At 41.4% G+C, this 23,094-nt stretch overlaps 1 protein-coding gene and 1 pseudogene across 2 annotated transcripts in view; both read right to left on the bottom strand.

Annotated features, from left to right (window-relative positions):
* Nucleotides 1-1,474: 1,474 nt before the first annotated feature.
* LOC131511516 (elongation factor 1-alpha 1-like) lies at nt 1,475-5,164 on the bottom strand (annotated as a pseudogene).
* A 662-nt stretch (nt 5,165-5,826) lies between these two features.
* IQGAP2 (IQ motif containing GTPase activating protein 2) overlaps nt 5,827-23,094 on the bottom strand; it is a 312,421-nt gene continuing 295,153 nt past the window's right edge. For both annotated transcript variants that reach the window (XM_058729192.1, XM_058729182.1), the window contains 6 exons: nt 19,973-20,060; nt 17,642-17,854; nt 14,628-14,788; nt 12,525-12,662; nt 11,349-11,457; nt 5,827-6,775 (listed from right to left, as the gene is read on the bottom strand). In XM_058729192.1, coding sequence (XP_058585175.1) covers nt 6,662-6,775; nt 11,349-11,457; nt 12,525-12,662; nt 14,628-14,788; nt 17,642-17,854; nt 19,973-20,060 — 823 coding nt within the window. In that variant the 3' untranslated portion in view covers nt 5,827-6,661. The remainder of the gene's footprint in view (nt 6,776-11,348; nt 11,458-12,524; nt 12,663-14,627; nt 14,789-17,641; nt 17,855-19,972; nt 20,061-23,094) is intronic.

The raw sequence follows: 23,094 nt of genomic DNA on the forward strand, positions 1-23,094 counted from the left end.
AAGGTGAAGGGATCTTTACTCAGTCCACGCCTTCAAAAGTTAATCTTTTCTGGAAACACTCTCACAGACACATCCAGAAATAGTGTTTTTCAACCAGTTATCTGGGCATCCCTTAGCCCTATCAAATGGACACATAACATTAACCATCACACCGTCCACTGCATTTTAGGTCAGAGGTTTTATACTCTAAGGAAAACAAGGGTGAGGCAACCTAGAAAATCGGTATGAACCCCTTTATTTGGAGACTGACTTGAGAGCATATGCGTTGTCAGAATGAGATAGTCACTAGCTGCTCCATTCACAGCAGGGCCAACCTAAAGCAATACTGTGACTCCTGAGGGACAGTGGGGTGGTGAGGTCTGCCTCCTTCCCAGCCCATCAGATGCAGTCTTTGAGCCCCCACCTCTGCACCACGTACGAGGCATGGCCAGGCTCTGGACTTAGAGCAGTGGCTAAGACAGTCTCTGTCCTCTGGAACTCAGAGGATGATTTTGAGAGCTCTATCTTAACCTGCTGCTAAATCCAAGTTTCAGTAACAGAGGCAAGAGGTTTTCAAAAGCTTATCAGCAGTGTATCATCCATTCTTAGCAGAATTTCTTAAAATATAGGCAATTATCACCATTGAGAGTCCTGTGGTTCACCTCTGGGGACATTTGAGGAGTACCACAAATCCCTACTTAACCACAGCCAAACTTTTTAAAATTGCATCATGAATAGCCCCTCTAATTAGAACTCAACCACACACACATACACTAACACACATCGTCACAGTTCTGGTCTCTCAATGACTTAAGGGAGACATGTCAGGTCAGACAAGGGTCACATTGAGGTGGTCTCTTTCTTTACCACAAACTTCCAGAATATTAAGTATGCACAGGTTTTCCCTCTCTTGGAGATGACTAGGACACATTGTTCGAGAGGAGCTAGGATGCAGCTTAAGGTCTAGGTGCTAAAAAGTACAGTTCAAGGTAGCACGGACTCTAAACCTTGCAACAATACCATTTTTTAATAGTGGAAACACGACTAGACATACATCAAAGTCAAGGAGTCAGATATACAAAAATGAAGTTATAGTTTCAATTGGTTAAGTGTTTCAAAAGCAAAAAACATTTTTTTTTCTTCTTCCCACTAAGAAAAGCTATGAGTTCTGGGGAGGAAGCTGGTGGAGGGTAGCAGAGTGTAATGCTCCCAAATATGCCTTTTGGCATATGGCTTATTTTGAAGTGATGATTTTTCGAAACTAACGACACAGGAGAAGCTCTGCAAGCAGAAGTAATCCTTTTGTAACGGCAGTTTACACATATAAAGAGATTTTACACTGCAGCCCTATTATCAGACATTCCTTCTTCACCTGGCTTATGTTCCAGGTGGGGCAAATTTGAGCAAACATTTCCTCTTATCACTTTCCCATGAATTGCACTCTCCACCCCCCATCTACCCCCTACCATCCTTCTTTTGTCTTTTTTTTTTTTAATGTATGTTTACCTTTTGCCTTTAGCCCAAGATAGTAAGGTGGGGGCTTGGGCTATTTCCAGGAGTGTTTCTTAGTTTTCCTGTGAATACATGAGGTATGCATTTTAAACTTGTATTTGTTTTTTTCCTCCATAATTTACTTTGACAGAGCAAAAGTGAGAGTGTGGCGGAGGGGCAGAGAGGGAGAGAGAGAATCCCAGGCAGGCTCCATGCCCACCATGGAAGTTACCGCCGTGAGATCATGACGTGAGTCAAAATCAAGAGTCGGATACTTAACCAACAGAGCCACCCAGGCACCCTTCTCTTGATAATTACAGAGCGTCTCAGCCAAGGAGCACTCAGGAGAGAGGGAAAATTATTTTTCTTCCTCTACAATGGTTAGGAGTCTTTACTGGCTCAGGGTTATAAGACACAGCGGTCCACTGGCTTGGGGTTCAGTGCTCCTGGGAGGGGTATAGGCCTTGGTTCCAACCATATCTACATCCATGCCTCTGCTGGCTTCTTCTTGTTCACGCTCCATCACATTTCTTCTCTGGGTCACCTGTTCACTCATGTGCCTTAAAAATCTCAAGTAGCAGTTGGTAGTATCTTCAACAATAAATAGCCTTACCGGGGCGCCTGGGTGGCTGAACTGGTAAAGCATCTGACTTTAGCTCAGGTCATGATCTCATGGTTTGTGAGTTAGAGCCCCGCATTGGGCTCTGTGTTGACAGCTCAGAGCCTGGAGGCTGCTTCAGATTTGTGTCTCCCTCTCTCTCCGCCCCACCCCTCCCCATGCTCTCTCTCAAAAACAAACATTGAAAAAAAAATTAAAAACAAAAAACAATAGCCTTACCATGTGGGCCAAGGGAGAGAAAACACGCACTGCTTTCCTCAACGGTACTGGCATGATACGAAGGTATATATTAATACAGTTAAGACTCAAGCATAATGCTCAGTCTCGGAATAAGACAGACTCCCTTCAGAAATACTATGAAACGTTAGCTTTTGCCTCTAAACATTTTTCCTTAACTTTGGCTCCTTCTACACATTTCCACTAAAAATCTTTCCTGGAGCACAGAGGAGGAAGCTTAATCTACCTCCCACTGTCCCTGGATCCTGTTCCTCACGTACTTAACTGCAGGGAAGATGAGGTTTCTTCACTAGATGGGCCCTACACAAGATGCATGTTTACTTGATTCCTTTTAGGTATGCAGGTCTGTGTTAAGGTTAATGCATTACAAAAATGTACACATTCACAAACTGTTAAGATAGCGAGCATTTTGACAGAGCATTTCCTTTTTTTTTTTTTTCTCATTAAACTTTTGTTTTAATGGGTCTCAAAATTCTGTGACAGATTTTTTGGTCAAGTTGTTTCCATTAAAAAGTACTGATTTTAAAAACTAATAACTCAAAACTGCCACACACACACACACACACACACACACACACACACAGCAAATGGTCCACAAAACGTTCTCTTTTCCTTCTGAAGGTTTTATGGTGCATTGTTATCATTACCCGGTCTTTTACTATTAAACTTAAATGGCCAATTGGCACAACAGTTCTGAGACTGTTCTTCTACCACTTATTAAGACTGGGGTGGCAGGGATTGGGGATAATAATCATTTAGCCTTCTGAGCTTTCTGGGCAGGCTTGGTGACCTTGCCAGCTCCAGCTGCCTTCTGTCCACTGCTTTGATGACACCCATAGCAACCATCTGTCTCATGTCATGAACAGCAAAACAGCCCAGAGGAGGAGAGTCAGAGATGTTCCCAACACACATGGGCTTGCCAGGAACCATATCAACGATGGTAGCATCACCAGATTTCAAGAACTTGGGACCATCTTCCAGCTTTTTTCCAGAATGATGATCAATCTTCTCATTCCGCTCAGTGAACTTGCAGGCAATATGAGCTGTGTGACGGTCCAGCACAGGTACATAACGGGCACTGATTTGGCCCGGATGGTTCAGGATTATCGCCTGAGCCATGAAGCCAACTGCTTCCATTGTGGGTCATTTTTGCTATCACCAGCCACATTGCCACGATGGACATCTTTGACAGATAGGTTCTTGACATTGAAGCCCATGTTGTCGCCAGGAAGAGCCTCACTCAGAGCTTCCTGGTACATTTCAGCAGACTTTACTTTAGTTGTAACATTGACTGGAGCAAAAGTGACCACCATGCCTGGTTTAAGAACACTGGTCTCCACTCGACCCACAGGGACAGCACCAATGCCACCAATTTTGTAGACATCCTGGAAAGGCAGACGCAAGGGCTTGTCAGTTGGACAAGTTGGTGGCAGAATGCAATCCAGAGTTTCAAGCAGTGTGGTTCCACTGGCATTGCCATCTTTATGGGTGACTTTCCATCTCTTGAACCAGGGCGTGTTAGCACTTGTCTCCAGCATGTTGTCACCTTTCCAACCAGAGATTGGCACAAACGCCACTGTGTCGGGGTGGCAGCCAATTTGCTTACTGTAGGTGCTGACTTCCTTAACGATTTTCTCCTATCTCTTCTGGCTGTAGGGTGGCTCAGTGGAATCCAACAAGTTGTTTTACACGCAGCGTGTAAGCCACAAGGGCATGCTCACGGGTCTGCCCATTCTTGGAGATACCTGCTTCAAATTCGTCAACATCAGCAACGATCAGCTCAGCACAGTCGGCCTGGATGTGCCTGTAATCATATTTTTGATAAAGTCTCTGTGTCCTGGGGCATCAATGGTAGTCACACAGGACTTGCTGGTCTCAAATTTCCACAGGGAGATAGCAATGATGATACCACGTTCACATTCGGCTTTCAGTTTATCTGAGACCCAGGCGTACTTGAAGGAGCCCTTTCCCATCTCAGCAGACTCCTCAAATTTTTTTGATAGTTCTTTTGTCGATCCCACCACATTTGTAGATCAGATGACCAGTAGTGTAGACTTGCTCTCTTTGCTAAAAATATGCACAGCTGGACATAATCACTAAAGTGGCAGATCCTACTTTTGAAAATTTGAACTTTCTGGGGTGCCTGGATGGCTCAGTCAAACGTCTCTTAATTTGGGCTTGGGTCATGATGGCATGGTCTGTGGGATTGAGCCCCACGTTGGGCTCTGCAGTGACAGCACACAGAGCTTGCTTGGGATTCTCTCCCTCCTCTCTCTGCCCCCCTCCGCCCCCCTCTGATCTCTTTCAAAAGATTAAACAAAGTTTAAAAATTTGTAGTTTCCAAATTCTATTGATCTCACACTAAAGTTCATTTTTGTTAAATGAGCTTAAGTTACACTGAGAAATATTTTGTAATCCCTATGAAAAATAAAGCCTGTCGAGTGAATAAACAGAATCCCAAGTATCAGGGGCCTCCAGCCTGAGAGTCTGAATCACTACTGTCATGAAGATAGCTAGCTAACCCGTTCCCAGGAATCACTCTTTCTTTTATTAATAGTATCACCTCTCTCTTACCCCAGTTTAAAAAATTTTTTTTTTTTTTTTAGTTTTTTGAGAGAGAGAGAAGGGGAGGGGAGAGAGAGAGAGGGAGAGAGAGAGAGAATCCCAAGCAGGCCCCACAATGTCAGTGCAGAGCCACATGTGGTTCTAGAACCCATGAACTGCGAGATTACGATCTGAGCCAAAACCAAGAGTCAGAAGCTCAAAGGACTGAGCCACCCAGATGCCCCACCTCAGCTTTTAATTGAGAACAGGGCTGCCTGATTAAAAGATCTTATTTCCCAGGCTCTATTTTTTTTTTTTTAATTTTTTTCAACGTTTTTAATTTATTTTTGGGACAGAGAGAGACAGAGCATGAACGGGGGAGGGGCAGAGAGAGAGGGAGACACAGAATCGGAAACAGGCTCCAGGCTCCGAGCCATCAGCCCAGAGCCTGACGCGGGGCTCGAACTCACGGACCGCGAGATCGTGACCTGGCTGAAGTCGGACGCTTAACCTACTGCGCCACCCAGGCGCCCCTTCCCAGGCTCTATTGAAGCTGGTTGTGGCTGCATGACTAAGTTTTGGTCAATCAGAAGTGAGAAGTGACTCAAATTACTTAAAACAAAATGGCATGCCCTGGACTTCTTTCTCCCTTCAGTGATCAAGACAGAGCCAAGTGGCCAGCCTGGGTCTCTAAACAATCTTGTAAGCCCGCTCACTTACCTCTGAACTGATGAACCTGACAAAAACCAACTTCTCTCTTATTTCAGTAACGACTGAAAGGACGTGTAACTGACTGGGCGCCCCAGCCACAGGGTTTTGTAATCCCTTGGTTACAGCTTTTTAGTCTGCACCCTAACAAGTACAGCTGTTGACACGTTATTTCTTTTCCTGGTAAGCCCCACCAAGAACCTTCTACCCACAAAATGATTTAGTATTAGGACACCTAAAAAGTCCAATTCATGTAATTCAGTTAACATTTATTTTACATAAAACAATTTTCAAAGAATACATTTAAAAACCATCTAGATACTGATTTTATTGCATTACAAAAAATTGAGAGGCACAATTGAAGTATTCAAATAAACTGTGAGGGGCGGAGGTGGGGGTTTAAGCTCGCTATCCATGGTGCTCCTTAGTCACTTAAAGGCTCTGGGAACAAGAGCCTTTACCACAAGGCAGTAGTGCACTTCATTTAGTAGGAATAAATCACATAAAATATATAATTTTATACAGAAAGTGTTATTGTACTGTCACTTTCAATTACTTATAAAAACTTCATTTTGAATTGCACAAAAGTTCTTTAAAATTGGTAACTCCCAGAAGGCAGGGCTTAGAACAAAGTATCTGTGTAAATAATTCATTACAAATAATTAGGTTTCCATTTCTCCCAAGAAAAAAATCTATGAAGGATGACATTATTCAAACGGGACATTTAAAATTATTTGTTCATAGGAAAATAGGTCTACAGATTTGTCTCTAAGTCAGCTAAACTTATCTTCTCCCTACTTTAAAACAAATCACAGATTGCCAAAGTTTTAAGTCAGAGTACCTATACCACAGCATAATGTGGAAGTGTTTCCATCAATTCATTTTTTGTATTATTCTACCATAGTATCAAATTATCAAAAAGGCACATGGGTACATTCTTCAGAACAGTTTTGGTCATTTAAGAAAAAAAAAAAAACCCACACATTTGTAAGCAGTGATTTCAATCATGTTTAACAACAAAAATATTAAGCAGATTCATCTCAATCCAGGTGATACAGATTCCATGACACTTCTGTAGGCACTTCACTTTCCATAGAATTTCTTGTTCAGCAGGTAGATGAGAAGGTTTACATTCACTTTAACCTTATCAAACATTTTCATTACAGCTACGCCTTCATACTGCATCTGGAGTAAATCCTGAAAGTGTAAGGGACATCATTAAATCTCAAATTTAACACTTTGCGTGCTTGAGAACATTCTTAAAAAAACATTCTAGAAGAATCTGTCGACAAAAATAGATTCAGTTGACCTAGTGACCTCTGTGGAGGTTCTTAAGTGTCAGTGTGCATCGGGATCATTTGGTTAAAAACACAAGGTAGTTAAAACACAGATTGTTGGGCCCCATGCACTGGAAGTTCTGACTTTGTAGCTCTGGGGTAAGGCCCAAGAATATGCATTTTAACAAGGTCCTATGTGATGATGGTACTGATGGTCTGAGTGCCATACTTTGAGAAGCACCTACCAAAATGAAAGAAAACAGATTTTTAGAATTGATGAGCACTGTATGAAAGAAAACCATCATCGAGTTAATATCAGATATGTAATTGTAACTTTTAAAAATTATTTATTTTAGAGAGAGGGAGTATGCACGTGGAGGGGGAGGGGGAGAGACAGAGAATCTGAAGCAGGCTCCATGCCCAGCGCAGAGCCCCATATGGGGCTTGATCTTAGGACCCTGAGATCATTACCTGGGCTGAAATCAAGAGTCAGATGCTTTACTGACTGAGTCGCCCAGGCAGCCCCATAATTATAATTTTAATTGAAACATTCAAAATACAGATAATCCAGCAGGATGGGGCATATCCTTTAGACAGTGGTGTTTCTTTTTACAGTGGTGTTTCCTTTTCCTTTTCTTTTTTTTTTTTGAGACAGAGGGCACAAGTGAGTGAGAGGAAGAGAGAGGGGAGGGGAAGAGAGAGGGGTGGGGGCAAAGAGAAGGGGAGAGAGAGAATTGGGGCTCATCCGAAGAGGGAGTCGAGCTCACCTGATATGGGGCTCAACCTCATGACCCTTAAGATCATGACCTGAGCCAACTGAGCCACCCAGGTGCCGCAAGAACGGTGGTGTTTTCTAAAGTGAAGTGAGCAAGGCTATCCCTTGGGGAGCAAAAAGAGTATGAGGACTCCCATTTATTATTTTCTCTCATTCTTTAAACACTTAAATTTTGTGTATATATTTTATAAAGTATATTTTGAGTCTAGTAGTAGGAACATGTATACTTTAAAAACATTTTTTTAATGTTTTTATTTATTTTTGGAGGAGAGAAAGACAGAGCATGAGGGCGGGAGGGGCAGAGAGAGAGGACACAGAATCTAAAACAGGCTACAGGCTCTGAGCTGTCAGCATGAACATGCATACTTTATAAATAAGTATGTAAAGTGGGGATAAATGCTCATGTGATTTACTGAAGTTGTGGATTACAATTTGGAGACTAGTGTACAAAGCTAGTCTTTCCTGATCTAGACTACTTTGTGTTCCTGTACTGAGAACAAGCCCTTATTCTCAAGTCAGTCTATCGTTCTATGTTTCACTGCCACCACATAATCGAAGGACATCAACTCTTGCTAGAATTAGTAACTGGGTCACACTAATCATATGCATGAGATTAAGGAGCAATGTCTCACAATAACATAGAACAGGGGGGCTTCCCCAAATAGAAGTTATCATTCTTGAACTGCCCTAGACTAATACCCGGACCTCATTTTCTTGTTCCTAGCTCTGGAAACTTTTTTTTTTTTTTTTAATGTTTTATTTATTTTGAGAGAGAGAGAGAGAGAGAGAGAGAGAGAGAGAGAGAGAGAGAATGAATCCCAATCAGGCTCTGCACTATCAGCACAGAACCTGATGTGGGGCTCGATCCCACATACCATGAGGTCATGACCTGAGCTGATATCAAGAGTTGGATGCTCAACTGAATGAGCCACCTAGGCGCCCCAGGAAACTTCTTGGTTCTTAATGATAATGCCTTGTATCTCTATTAAGCAAGGCCACCTGCACAAGTTGGAATCATCTTTGAGAGAACTTTAGCTGCTGCCAGCGTCCCCCTCCACCTCCTCACATTCCTCCAACTGTACTCAAAGTGAGAGACACCTGTAGGTGTCTGCAGGGGAAGCAGCTGGGCCCCCAAGGTGGGGAGCAATGATAATGATTGTACTTGTGGACGGAAGATCAGATTTGAGACTTAGCCCCGCCATTTGCTATCTTATGACCCTGCGACATCACACCACCTCTCTGAAGTTGTTTTGTTTGTGTAAATTGGGACAACACTGCTAATTTCACAAGGGTGCTATTGGACATAGGAGATCAAAGTCCACAAGCCATTTGTAGGGGCCCATGCTTTGTCAAGATCAACTGTAATCCTGTGCGAGGGGCAATGGAGCAGACTGATGAACAACTTGGACTCCAGCTGCCTCTTGTATAATGAATTCCCTGAACCTCAGCTCTTCATCTGGGAAGGGAACGGCGTCAACCCCGTAGCCCTTGATAAACACTGAACATTATTGGTGGGAGCAGAACATCTTAAGTCGCACCCACCTGTTAGGTATACTGCCGACAGTTGCAGGATACAATTACGACATAATATTTAGGAAGTGAGGAAGGAGGGGAGAAGAAGACCCAGAAACATAATGTTAGAAGGGATCTCCCTTAGTTCTCTTAGAAATTTCTGTCCTTTTGCCAGTTCTTGTCTCACACTAAAGACCTGGCCATCAGGTAATTCACTTGTTAATGTAATTGTCTGAAAGCCATAAATATAAACAGAAGTCTGACTTTATTAGCTGTTAGATGCTGGGGTGGCTACTGGGGCATTCAACCCGTACAGAGTGTAATGCTCTGCTCTCACCATCTTGAAACGCTCAATAATTCTGAATAAGGGGCTGTACCTTTTCATTCTGTACCAAGCCCCACAAATTATGTAGTTAGCCCTGGTGACATGTTCATGACTTTAAAAATCTGGGGTGTATGAGTTATCTGTATGCAGCTAAGGAGTAACATTTCACAATCAATTCTGTGTACAGATGAATGGCATGAAGAGTTAATCCTACCGCATACTGAAACCTTAACAAAGCAGGAAATGAAGCTTGGTATTTGCACCAGTGTTCAAAGGAAGTGCCCTGGAATTCCTGAGGCCTCTGTGAACAGGTGTGTGCCTGTCACTTGGGATTCGTCTGTCCAGTTGATGCTGATTGGTCTCGGGTCATTTCCTTCTTGACAAACACATGATACGTTTTTGCCACTTCTAAAGAAGAATGACTAACGAAGGCACATCCCTAGCAGCACTCTCTTTACTCTTCCCGTATTTATCTAAATGGTACATAAAGTAACTCAAGCTTTTCAGTTAAATTGTTAGATGGCTACATTTACTGTCGTTTAAAAATAAGGTAGAAAATAACGCTGTTTTACTTATGTATACTTTTCACAATTACTCATTATCTTTCGTTTTCTCTCTGGACTCTAACTCACTCCATTATCTCAATGGCCCTTATCATACTCCTTTAGTTTTTTGTTTTTTTTCTAAATTAAAGCAATGCTACAGGGGAAAGAAGGGCAATGGCATCTGCTCCTAGGAGGGGGAAATAATTTCAGGGTTCTCAGCCAGGGGCTCAACAGGCAGGGAAGCTAGAACTTGTCCCTTGCAGTGGCTCATCAAGATGGTTTGTGTAGATACACACAGAATACCTGGGAACCATTTTACTAGTAGTTTGGGACCCACGTAAATAGGTGTTATTTCCACTGAAAATCTCTCATGTGAAAAAGAAAAACTCAATTACATCTTTTAATTGATCCTATGCTGAGGATCCATTTGGCAGAAGATAATCTTAAGCCTTTGATTGTGTTCTCCTTTCACTTTTTTTGGTCATTGTTGTTCTTGCTCCTTTTGTTTTTGGACATAGAAACTGGATGTCTCAGCTTCTGTTCAAGTCTATTTGGCTTAAATATGGTCCTCATGAGAAAACAGCAATAATTCCGACTGTAGACGCCATTTTTCTACTTGTAGATAACTATTTTGCATGTCTTATGTGCCTAAGCATTTAACAGATTTAATAAACTAATGTAGACATGATTCTAAACAGGAGAAAGAAGCAGAAATGAGGTCAGTAAAGTTCCAATCCTGGGGATATATAGTCTTACAAAGAAATCCAAGTTCCTAATGAAAGAAAACTTTTGGGGCATCTGGGTGGCTTAGTTCAGTTAAGCATGTGACTTTGGCTCAGGTCATGATCTTCTAGTTCGTGAGTTCGAGCCCCACACTGGGCTCTCTGCTGTCAGTGCAGACAGAGCCCACTTCGGTTCCTCTGTCCCCCTCTCTCTGTCCCTCCCCTGCTCACAAACCGCCCCCTCTCAAAAAATAAAATAAAATAAAGAAAAAATAAAGAAAAACATTAAAAAAGTAAAAATAAAATAAGAAAACTTTCTCGCCTTAATAGCTTTGAATACTTTTATGCTATTTTTTTCCCTCTAAGCATCAAAATGGAAACATGACTTAGAAAAGCTGACTGCTACGGTTTGCCATCTAAAAGCGTTTTAAGTTCTAATACTTTGAAAGATCAGAGCTTTCCACAAATCACCAAAGCTTAAAAGGCCAATATTGGCAAATAAGGCTTGCAGTGATCATCTGTTACACCCCCGTGTTGTCATGAAGAGGGCAAGCCAGGGGAAGCACGCCGCACATTATAAAACTCACCCCCACTTTGCAGAAATCCCAGCTTACCTGAATATTGAGCTGTACCTTCTCCATCTCAACACCAAGGAATTTTGATCTCACATCAAAGATGCCCACATCTTCAGTAGATATGATATCAAATGTAACATTTTTAAACCTAGTGAAGAAAGGGACATTCATATGAGGAATTGCAACTATATGTGTAAAGCTGAAACTAGTTAACGGAATCCTACATTACCACACTTAGTGAAAGGTCCACCGGAAAGTCCTAAGGAAGCCTCCCCAACCTCGCATCATTCCCCTTCCCCACTCTGCTCATTAAAACTAGGTTTGATAGCTCTTGTTGAGATTGTTGCCTAGAGCACCCAAGTAGATGCTTTATTACTGAAGAAATGCTATTAAACACGGTCCTTGTTCTTAAAGAGCTTAAAATACAGTTGGAAAAATGGGGTTCACAGATCCTGAGAATTAAATAGTGACTTAGACTGCTGAGACGCCAGTTGAATGTTTTAGATGGTTACTTCTATAGAAACTACAAAGACGAAGAAGCATTTTCTCTGAGTCAGTATGGTTGAGAGAAAAAGGTTTGCTGCCATAAACGGAACAGAAGCCAGGCCTGGAGAGAGGGCAGGAGTTAGAGAGGAGTGCACATGGTGAATGTGGCTCCCTGCAACAGTGATGGGCCACAAGGCTCACAGTTCCTTTAAAAGAGAGAGCCCTCTGGCACCCAGTGCGGGGCTGCGGAGGAGGGTTTCCATTTTCTCCTCTACATCAAACACACACACGAGCAGCACACTGCTAGAGTGGCTCTGACCCGGGTGTTGGCACACATAGTCTGTGGCTCTGAAGTGAGAAAGATACTATTGTAAATAACTCTCTCTATCAAGACAAAAAGAGAGCTTTTCATTCTCAATGCTATGACTCAGTTTTTCCCGAGAGAAGGGGGAGGCTGGCAAACCCAAATGTACTGGACCAGCCATGGGAAACACGACCCGCTCAGCACTTCATACAACCCCCGGCACTGATGCTCGGGGTCTGATGGGCAGACTAGAGATTACAATACATGTACGTCCCCGCCCTGTCATCTATAATCAAGGGTAAGCCTTGATAGACCAAATGAAGCTCTCTTCAAAGGCCACAGGAAACCAAAAAGAAGTGAGTCAGATTTTATGGGAGTGATTAGAGGGCATCTGTAATTCTGTGCAGATTCCAGGCCACACTCACTGGTTTGTCTGAAGGTCGTCTATCCCCAGCAGGACCCCCTTCTCATGCAGCTTTGCAGCCGTGTACCTCACTGGCTTGGCTCTCTTCGCCCCTTTCGGTTCTCCTTTTCCATCTAGTTTAATTGACCTTCGAGAATTTCTGACAAAATAAGAATAAACCATCTATTGTCATGACGGCAAACTCAGAGGTTGTGGTGGTGCCCACCACTGTTCACGCTTGGCCCCCACCGCCCTGAGTATGAAACTTTATTTTGTGAAAGTAGGTGGTGATTTTCCCTCGCCATAAAACCTCACAGCTGAAATGTCAGAGAAGGCTATCTACAAAGTGACCGACAGACCAGTACTTACTGTATTTTCTCAGGCATATTGAACTAAGTGGCGATAGAAAGTCATGTCACAAGCAGCTTTGGTTCCGTAATATGAACTGCATACTCCTAAGTAAAGGTATTACTAGGACTGTTTTAGTTTATTGAATAAATACTGTGTGGCCAGCCATGTTCTAAGCGCTTTTTGAATACTGCCTCACCTTTGTAAAATCAACATTTCCATAGTGCTTGGAAATCAATTAATTCCTTTCTTATGATTTCATTTAGCTCTCATAGTAACACTTGTGAGGCTGGTACTCCTCTTGCCACCTTAAAGATGAGAAAACTTAAGTTCCAGAGTTCACTGGGCTCGGTCATAGATCACACAACGTAAGAAAGAATTAGAACGCAAATCTAGCTCGCCTCATTAGTGGCAAAGGTTGTAAAATGCCTTCAAGTGGTTGCAAGTAAAAAAAACAAACAAAAAACCCCCAGCCCTCTAACAGCCTTATTTCTACTGGGTATTATTAGCTGGATCAACTTCTTTCTCCAGGAATACAGTAATTTACAGGCTTCAAGGCAAGGAATTAAAATTCAGAACTAGTGGGGCCCAAATAAGGGAGGTTTAAATTTGGTTATTTCCCTTCATCAAGTCTTCTGTGATTAATGCAATTGATTATCCCATACAGCACCATTTCTTACTGCATGAAAACATTATGCTACACATTTAAATGGGTAATTAAAATCTGATTCGTATCAGCCTTAGTCTAGTAAGTAGGAAGAACAACAATGAGCAAAGAATACTCATTAAAAGTGGCTCTGCTGTGTATAAAAAAATCTGTAATACGTATGCTAATGGGTAATGGGGAACTGCCAAATTTTGTCTTTCATGTCAATAATAATTAAAAAAAAATTTTAAACGTTTATTTTTGAGAAAGCGAGACAAACAGACTCTGAGCAGGGGAGAGGTGTGTCTAGAAGGAGACATGGAATCCGAAGCAGGCTCCAGGCTCTGAGCTGTCAGCACAGAGCCCAACGTGGGGCTCAAACCCACCAACCGTGACATTATGACCTGAGCCGAAGTTATATGCTTGACTGACAGAGCCATCCAGGTTCCCCATCAATGATAATGTTTTAAAAGCACTAAGTAATTTAAAATCATTAGGCCACATTCTGCTATTAGCAAATACCTGGGGTTACCTAACATTCTTTATTGTAAATATTCAAAAAGTAAGAGTAGCTTCAATTTTTTTTATCAGAGTATTTGGCCTCTTTGAGTAAAAGAGACCAAAGGGAAAATGAGAGTGCTTGCCCAAGCATTAAAACTACTTGCTTAGAGGGGTGCCTGGGTGGCTCAGTCGGTTAAGCGTCCGACTTCGGCTCAGGTCATGATCTCACAGTTCGTGACTTCAAGCCCCGCGTCGGGCTCTGTGCTGACAGCTCAGAGCCTAGAGCCTGCTTCACATTCTGTGTCTCTCTCTGCCCCTTCCCTGCTCATGCTGTGTCTCTCTCTGTCTCAAAAGTAAATAAACATTTTAAAAAAAATAAATAAAGCTACTTGCTTAGAATACAACAGGTCGAGCTACGTGAATTTCAATGCTGATGGACAATTAAAAAGTATCTCAATGCACTCCTGACTTCTTAGATCCCAGTAGCAAATCACAAAATCCAGATTCTAGTTTTTTGGTTATAAAAGAAAGCAAAGAGTTTGCTTCCAAACCCGATCATCCAAGTGGGTAAAATAATTGACACCCATATAAATCATGACATTACAAATGGATATATGATTTTTAATTTACCGTCTTTTTAAGTTGTCCAAGCAAGTCTTTATGTAGGTGTCATAATAATTAATTTGCTCTTCATAAAATGCCGCCTTCTCATTAAGTGCATTCAGGGTCTGCTGAAGTTTTGCCAATTCAGCTTTTCGAAGTTTACGATGTATTCTTTGATTTCGAATGTCCTAAAAAACAAGTAAAGGCTATGATATGACATTTAAGAAGTTTAATTTATGACACTGCCAATTTGGGACAAGAAGAATGTGGACTATGAAGTCACTGTTTGTGACTGTTAACCTTAACTTCCCTTAGTCACCTTAAACTTTACATATATATTTATATTTATATATATTTATATAAATATATATTTTTATAATTTATAAAATTTATAATTTTATAATATATATTTTAATAATTTATATATATTTATATAAATATATATTTATAAAAAAATATATATAGTTGTGTGTGTGTGTATACACATGTTTAACTTAAGCAATCTCTGCACCCAACCTGAGGCTTGAACTCACGACCCCAAGATCAAGAGCTCCATACTCTACCAACTGAACCAGCCAGGTACCCCATAATCTCTGCAAACTAAGGTGCTCCCCCTTCCTTGCTTACTTCGGACTGGCAAAGGTCCCTAATTCATGTTAACAGAGATGCTAAGATTTATTTTTGTTTTGATGGAAAAGAAAAGAAGCATTTTTAGAATGACCATAAAATGAAATAGTGTTCTAAAAGGGGCATAAGGAAGACTTCAGTAGGAGATAGCAATTTCTTCAAAATGTTTTCAACATTCCACTTTGAAGAATACTTTACCTGAAAAGGTTTACATGCAATTACTGCATTCATTTTAGAAATAAAAACAAAACAAAACAAAACAAAAACACAATGCACTTTTTAATCTGGGAAATAGTTCTTTTTTTTCTTTCCTTTTTTTTAATCTGGGAACTATTTCTTTTTTTTCCAACGTTTTTTTTTTTTTAATTTATTTTTTTTGGGACAGAGAGAGACAGAGCATGAACGGGGGAGGGGCAGAGAGAGAGGGAGACACAGAATCGGAAACAGGCTCCAGGCTCCGAGCCGTCAGCCCAGAGCCTGACGCGGGGCTCGAACTCACGGACCGTGAGATCGTGACCTGGCTGAAGTCGGACGCTTAACCGACTGCGCCACCCAGGCGCCCCAATCTGGGAACTATTTCTGAAGGCTTGCAAAAACAACTGAGCTCTCAAGGCTGACTGGAAAGATTTAACTTTGGTGACTACTGCTTGGATTTAAATACAGTTCCTAGAACATCACGTCGTTCAAGTTACTCACAAATTACAAGGGCTATGCTATGTTTAAACTTATAGACATAAGATTTTTTTGTAATTCTAACTGGTAAATCATGAAAATCATAAAAATGGTGCTTGTTTAATATTATTTTCCCTATGTGGACAAATTAAAAAACATTCCCCTAGGAATCCAGATGGACATACACACACCCTTAAGTAAAAATTGTCCATTAAACAGGATCTTTTGGAGGATACCTTCATGACAGCTTTTTTTAAAAGGCGAAAACATTAATTTTTCTACTACATATTCGCAAAGACAGATATTTTCCACCCCAGGGCTATAGAAAGAAATGTGACTTCCCTTGAGCCACTTAGGCTAGGAGGAATAAGCCTATTGCCAAAAGTGACCATAACTTTCCACGGAAAAAAGAAATGGAGGTGATTTTCCACCAAGAAATTAAGACAATTTACTTTTTTTTTTCTGATCACTTAACTGCTGTGAACCTCCAGACCCATTTTTAATTTGCATGTTTGGATGCAAAGAATGAAATGTTCTTTGACCCAAATATGTATTTCCTTATCCTTGGCAAACAGATCTCAGCCATTTCCTGTGATGTTTCCTCACACTAATTTGAGATCCTTTTCTCAGGAAGTTTCCCAACTGTTAAAATACGGGATGAGAAAACAGAAAGCAACATCTAAGTCTCAACTGCATTTAGGGTCAATTGTTCAGAGGCAAATTCTCAGGGACAAAGAGTTATCATCTCAGTGCCAGGTCCTAAGAGCAGTTGGGCTATATGACAACTCAAGAGAGAACTCTCATAGTAGTGTCATTTTTAAAACTAGTAGGTATTGGGAAAAACAAAACCAAAAACTAGTAGGTATTGGAGCGCCTGACTGGCTCAGTCAGTGGGGCATGTGACTCTTGACCTTGGTGTTGTAGGTTTGAGTCCCACGTTAAGTATAGAGATTACTAAAAAAATCTTTTAAAAACCCCACAAAACTAGTAGGTATTGTTTTAAAAGTATAGATGAAACTTGTCTATTCCATTTCCTGAGCATTTATTTCTAGTGTGTCAAATGTCCTAATGACTTGGAAAAGTTGTGATTTTTCTCTATTAAAAGTCATCACATGGGGGCACCTGGGTGGCTTAGTCGGTTAAGTGTCCGACTTTGGCTCAGGTCACGATCTCATGGTTTGTGTGTTCGAACCCCACATCAGACTCTGCTGTCAGCACAGAGCCTGCTTCAGACCCTCTGTCCACCCCTCTCTCTGCCCCTTCCCCACTTGTTCTCTCAAAATAAATAAACTTCGAAAAAAAAAAGTCATCAATGGGTGTGCAACCCTTAAAAATCTGTAATATTGGGGCCCCTGGGTGGCTCAGTTGATTAAGTGTCTGGCTCTTGATTTCAGCTCAGGTCATGATCTCATCATCGTGGGATTAAGCCCTACATGTGGCTCTGTGCTGAGCGTGGAGCCTACTTGGGATTCTCTCTCTCCCTGTCTCTGCCTCTCCCCCAGTTGCATGCTCTCTCTCTCTCTCTCTCCCTCTCTCTCTCTCTCAAAATAAATAAATAAATGTTAAAAAAATAAAGCAAATGATCCTTTAAAAAAGGCAAATAAAAATCTGTAATATTGACCATGGCATTACAACTATGAATCTGTCATGTCATGTCACCTCATAGACTGCCCAGCATATGACCACCGATTAGCCAGTGTTGGTCTGCTAAGTGTAGAAGGAAGAATACTATTGTCAAAAACCTTGGCAATCTCATTGAGAATGTCTTGGTACTTATTTTTGGATGACACATGTCTGGTTTGTTCCAAAGTCCGAAGATTTCTCTGGATTTTCCTCTTCTTCTGCTGCAGGGGTAGCTGTGCATCTTCAATCATAGACTGGCTATGCTTCATTTCTTCTGGGGCCTGGGAATCTATAATTGCACGGCTCTCCATGTCTCTGGCATGATCTGCTTCCTGAAAAGGGAATATCAAGATGGTGACTTTTCTCTGATTCCCCCATCTCACAAATTCATAAGCTGTATAAGGCAAGTTAATGTCAAAATAAAAGAAGTCCTCAAGTCAGAGTTCAACGGCCAGAATCAGCATGTGCTCATGGATTTTGAAGTAGGTCTTTGGGAAGGGATTATTTCATCTTTTTGAGAAATATAGCAGTGGTGGCAGGCCTATTGTGAGCAAAATTCTCAATGGCTCCTTTAGTGCAAACATGACAGATCACCTTAGTAACAAACATACTCCAGTGGGGAACTGATGTCTTATAATTCCCTGAACGGAAGGATTTCCATCTGCTAGAGACTTCAGTTGAGGAAACTAAGACTACATTATTCATGAAAACACAGCTAACACCCTGAACATCCAGAACCTGACTGAACTCTCACACCTCAGCCATATTTATGGAGATCTGTAAGCCAGGAAGGCAGAGACCTTTGTCCTAATGAGGGAATAATTCTCAAACTACCAACTCTGAAAAACCTGCAGGGTTTTCTGGAACCAAAATGGAATAAGAATATTCAAGCTCATACTAATTTTGCAAATAAATGAGGAGTAAATGAATGAGTAGAATTTGGACAGGTTGTTAAAAAAAAAAAAAGTTTTCTAAGGAGACTGGTGATCTTCCCATTTCATTAGATGATTGACACAATGAATGAAGTCTAAGGATACAAGTATTATCAGATGACAGATCAGTATCACCTACACAGGAATAGTTAACCAGGCCAGCAGTAAATAACAATAGCAACTGTAGCACCTAATATGTTGCTGAACATCTAATATGAGCCAGGTATTCTACCCACTTAACATGTTTTAACTCAGTTTTTACTGCTGTGAATTAAGCACTATTATTATTCTCATTTTATAGCTGAGAAAACTGAGGCTCAGAAAAACTTCTAAGTGCCCAGAATTACATAGCTAGGAGATGCAGCATTCTTAGTGACATTTGGGGAAAAATTAAATATTCAATAAGGACTAAAATTCTCTTACTAAATTAAAATATTCCATTCACAATATTCCACTCACATTGTTTAAAAATATTCATACATTAACCGACATCAGATCACTTGTAGTTTTATTTTATATATTTTTAAAATTAAAAATTGACAGTCATTTCTTAGAGGCAACCGCTTTAATTAAAAATGATGCAGGGGGCACCTGGGTGTCTCAGTCCCTTAAGCATCCGACTCTTGATCTTGGCTCAGGTCAAGATCTCACCGTTCGTGAGTTCAAACCCCGCACTGGGCTCCCTGCTGTCAGTGCAGAGCCCGCTTTGGATCCTCTGTATCCTGCTCTCTCTGCCCCTCCCCCATGTGAGCGGGCTCTCTCTCTCTCTCTCTCTCAAATAAACAAACATTAAAAAAAAGTAAACTCTTTAAAAAAAAAAAGAATGACTCAGGAAAATTATGGGTAGCTCTGCCAGGAAGTAGTACCTAATTAGATAATTTTGTTAACTTTTTCCAGGGAGTGACAATTATTGAAAACTAAAGCAGTAACAGTGAATTAATTTCATTAAAAATGAGTGAAATAAACAATGATGCATTTTCACACATGTTGATAAAGATTTTAATGCAAGATTGTTATGAATCTTTAGTTGCTTATACCAGGGTAATGGTGCTCTGACCTGACGGACTGAACACATTTGCTCCTGAAGCATTTAGAAAACAGTTTTCACGTGTGAGACACTGGTTTGTTTCAAGTTAGCCAACATGTAAAACATGAGAGGTATTTTCCTATATCCTATTGACCAGAACTATGTCTTAACAACTTACCTGCCCACCCACTGAATGATGAAGTTTACGATGAGCATTCAGAAGCTTTGACCCAGAACTACCTTCACAGTCTAGGACAAAATTACATCCAGCATAAATTTGGTGCTGCATTTTCTATTTCATTCCCTTGAATAGGGATTTCATATATATGACTCAACTCAGCTGGCTAGAGTAAGAGATAAAATTCCTTACTTTCAAACCATGTCACTTACAGTGTTTTCAAGACAACAGTAAACACTGGACATGAAGATCAGTCAAGTCAACTTCCACACATGGTACTTATTATTTTACATTCAAGGACCAATTACTTAACCTCTTTTGCAGTTGCTGGTGTCTCCAAGATTTCTGTCAGTGTGTTCCCTGGTTGGTTCCGGATGACATCAATGATCAGCTTTTTGGTCCTTACAAAATTGAGAAGAGACAGACTTTCAGACAGCAGTCCTGATGCACAACCATCTGCTTTTCCCGAGGGAGTGCACAAACACATGCAAAGATAATCCCTGAAAATAAAAGTCTTTTGGAAATTCACATCTGCTCTGAGGCTCCTGCAAGTTCGCTAATGCTTGATAACTGAAGTCTGGGTTTTACACACTGGATGTCGTGGGATTATGGTGTCAGTAACACAGGGACAGGTATGTCATAGGATTCCTTATCTAAACACGTTTCCTTCTTTGTAGGCTGAGACTATTACTGATGAGTGGGATGGACAAGTGGTGCCGATATGTCCTGTTACCACAGAGGATGCAGGAATGATATCTAGTACCCTCGCCTCTTTCCCGACTTTAATAATGCTTAAGCTTCTGAGCCTGTTTAATACATTCTAAGCCTTGAGGAGCCAGTCCAAATGTTACCTTTCCTGCTCTGAGAAAGTTATGAAACGGTGTAAAGGCCCGTGGGAGCGAACGGTCCCAGATGGGCTGTGGGGGCTTTGGCTGCCGGCTGACAGAGCCGCTGGGAGGACAGTGTTCAAGAGCCTCAGGTCCCTTGGAAAAGCTAACTACTAGGCTTGCGTCCTTGTCTTCCTGGGGCAGCTAGGAGAAGAGCTGCTCAATGAAACATCAATAGCTAGGAAACTCAGCTGGAGGTGCTAAATGCACACTACTTTTTCCCATGTGTCCTTGATGTGGTCAGTCACCCCTTCCTAAAAGATCAGGCTATGTAATGATGTGAAAAAATTTCAACATAAAAGGCAAGAGGTCAAGTCTGTGTACTTTTACACGAGTGGCAAAAATAGTGGAGATAGCTTCCTTTCCAAAAAATGGAAACATAAACAGAAGCTGCCTAAAATTATCAACAGGTCTAACTGACGACGGAAGTCTCACTTTTTTTGCTGCTCTATGGTATTTAACCTCACTAGTTCCAAAGGCACTGTGTGACATCACTAGATGATATATTTCCCCTTCAACTACAGCAGGAAATGTTCACATGGCATGAAAATTAGAAAATGAAAACAAAACATCGTTCTTGTCGTGAAACATCAGGGCAAATGACAGAGAAAACCCTCAAGGTTAATTCCAAATATATTATTTTTGAAAATAGGAAAAAATCCAATAAACCATCTGTAAACACTTTTGTCATTTATTTATTTCAAGTCTATATGAGAAGAACAATTATAGCCATTTCCTCTGGCCCATGACCCTTCACTTCTGGGGATTTACAGGCTGTCTGGGAATGTACAAATACTCCTCCGAGAGTCAAAGGTGGACGCACAGCTGATTACAGCCATGTGGGCCAAGGCACTGTTTCTAAGGCGGCTGTAGCTTAGAGAGCCAAGTCTGGTTTTCTCCTCACACTACTCCTTCTACCAATCATCATGAATGTATTAAACAGGAACATCAAGTTAAAAATGAAAACCCTGGATGGTTTTAAAAATATAGACACAGTGATGGTTTCATATTTGAAATAACATTCTAGGAACTACTTATGGTACATGTTTCCAGGAAACTCCCAGCTCATCTCTTTAGAGAGGGTATCTGATGACCAAAATGACTAGGGTCACTAAAGCATGCTGTGCAAGGGACAAAGAATGTTTGTTAAGGAGTTGCTCAAGGACAAACTGCCTATACTGCATTTTTGTCTTGGAATTCTACTTTATGTCAAGCCTGTGGAATCCCCTGCCAAAGCTCTATCCTAGGCATCTCGCATGTAAGGAACCGTCCTGTTTCAGGATAGGGAACTATCTCCCCCTATAGTATGCCTAATGGTTATGGGTACTGGGGTCAGACAGATGTAAGGTCCAATTGGGGCTCCTGCTGCTAACTAGCTGTGTGGACTTATACAAACTATATAACCTCAATGACTCTGTTTTTTTCATTTATATAATGGGATTCTCTCAGAGGACTTATGGGAGGACTGAAGGGAAAGTGGCATGTAAATCCTCTCAGTAGGATCTGACATGTAGTAAGCACTCACATGGTCATCAAAGCTGAGCTGCCCAAGATGGCAGCCATTGGCCACATGGACCACTTGAAACATGCCTGGTCCAAATTGAGATGTATTAGAGGTGTAAAACACACACTGGATTTTGAATGCTTAGGATGAAAAAACTAACAGTTTTTTACACTAATTACATATTGAAATACTGACATTTTTGACACATTGGCTTAACTAAAATATATTGGATTTATTATTAATATTTATGTAAGCTCTATGCCCAGTGTGGGGCTTGAATTGATGGCCGGAGGTCAAGAGTTGCATGCTCTACCAACTAAGCCAGTCAGGCACCCCTAAATAAAATAAATTGGAATTAATTTAAGTTAAAAAAATGTTCATTTATTTTTGAGGGAGACAGCATGATTGGGGGAGGTGCAGAGAGGGGGCAGGGCAGAGGAACTGAAGTGGGTTCTGTGCTGACAGCAGAGAGTCTGATGGGGGGCTCCAACTCAGGAACCATGAGATCATGGCCTGAGCTGAAGTTAGATGCTCAACCTACTGAGCCACCCAGGCACTTAATTTCACTTTTTTTTTTTTAAACGTTTATTTATTTGAGAGAGACAATGTGCACGTGTGGACACAGGAGAGGGCAGAGAGGGAGGGGGAGAGAGAATCTCAAGTAGGTTCCATGCTGTCGGCACGGCGCCTGACACGGGGATCAGTCTCACAAATTGTGAGATCATGACCTGAGCCAAAATCAAGAGTCAGAGGCTTAACTGACTGAGCCACCCAGGCGCCCCTTCACCTGTTTCTTTTTCTTTTTTATCTTAATTTTTATTTATTTTAATGTTTACTTTTGAGAGAGACAGAGCATGAGCTGGGGCGGGGGGCGGGGGGTGGTGGCAGAGAGAGAGGGAGACAGAGAATCCAAAGCAGGCTCCAGGCTCTGAGCTGTCAGCATAGAGCCCGATGCTGGGCTGGAACTCAGGAGCCATGAGATCATGGCCTACGGCAAAGTTGGAAGCTTAACCGATTGAGCCACCCAGGTGCGCCTTTCACCTG

This window comes from Neofelis nebulosa, chromosome 1 (genome assembly GCF_028018385.1).
Source record: "Neofelis nebulosa isolate mNeoNeb1 chromosome 1, mNeoNeb1.pri, whole genome shotgun sequence".
In the NCBI taxonomy this organism is placed as follows: domain Eukaryota; kingdom Metazoa; phylum Chordata; class Mammalia; order Carnivora; family Felidae; genus Neofelis; species Neofelis nebulosa.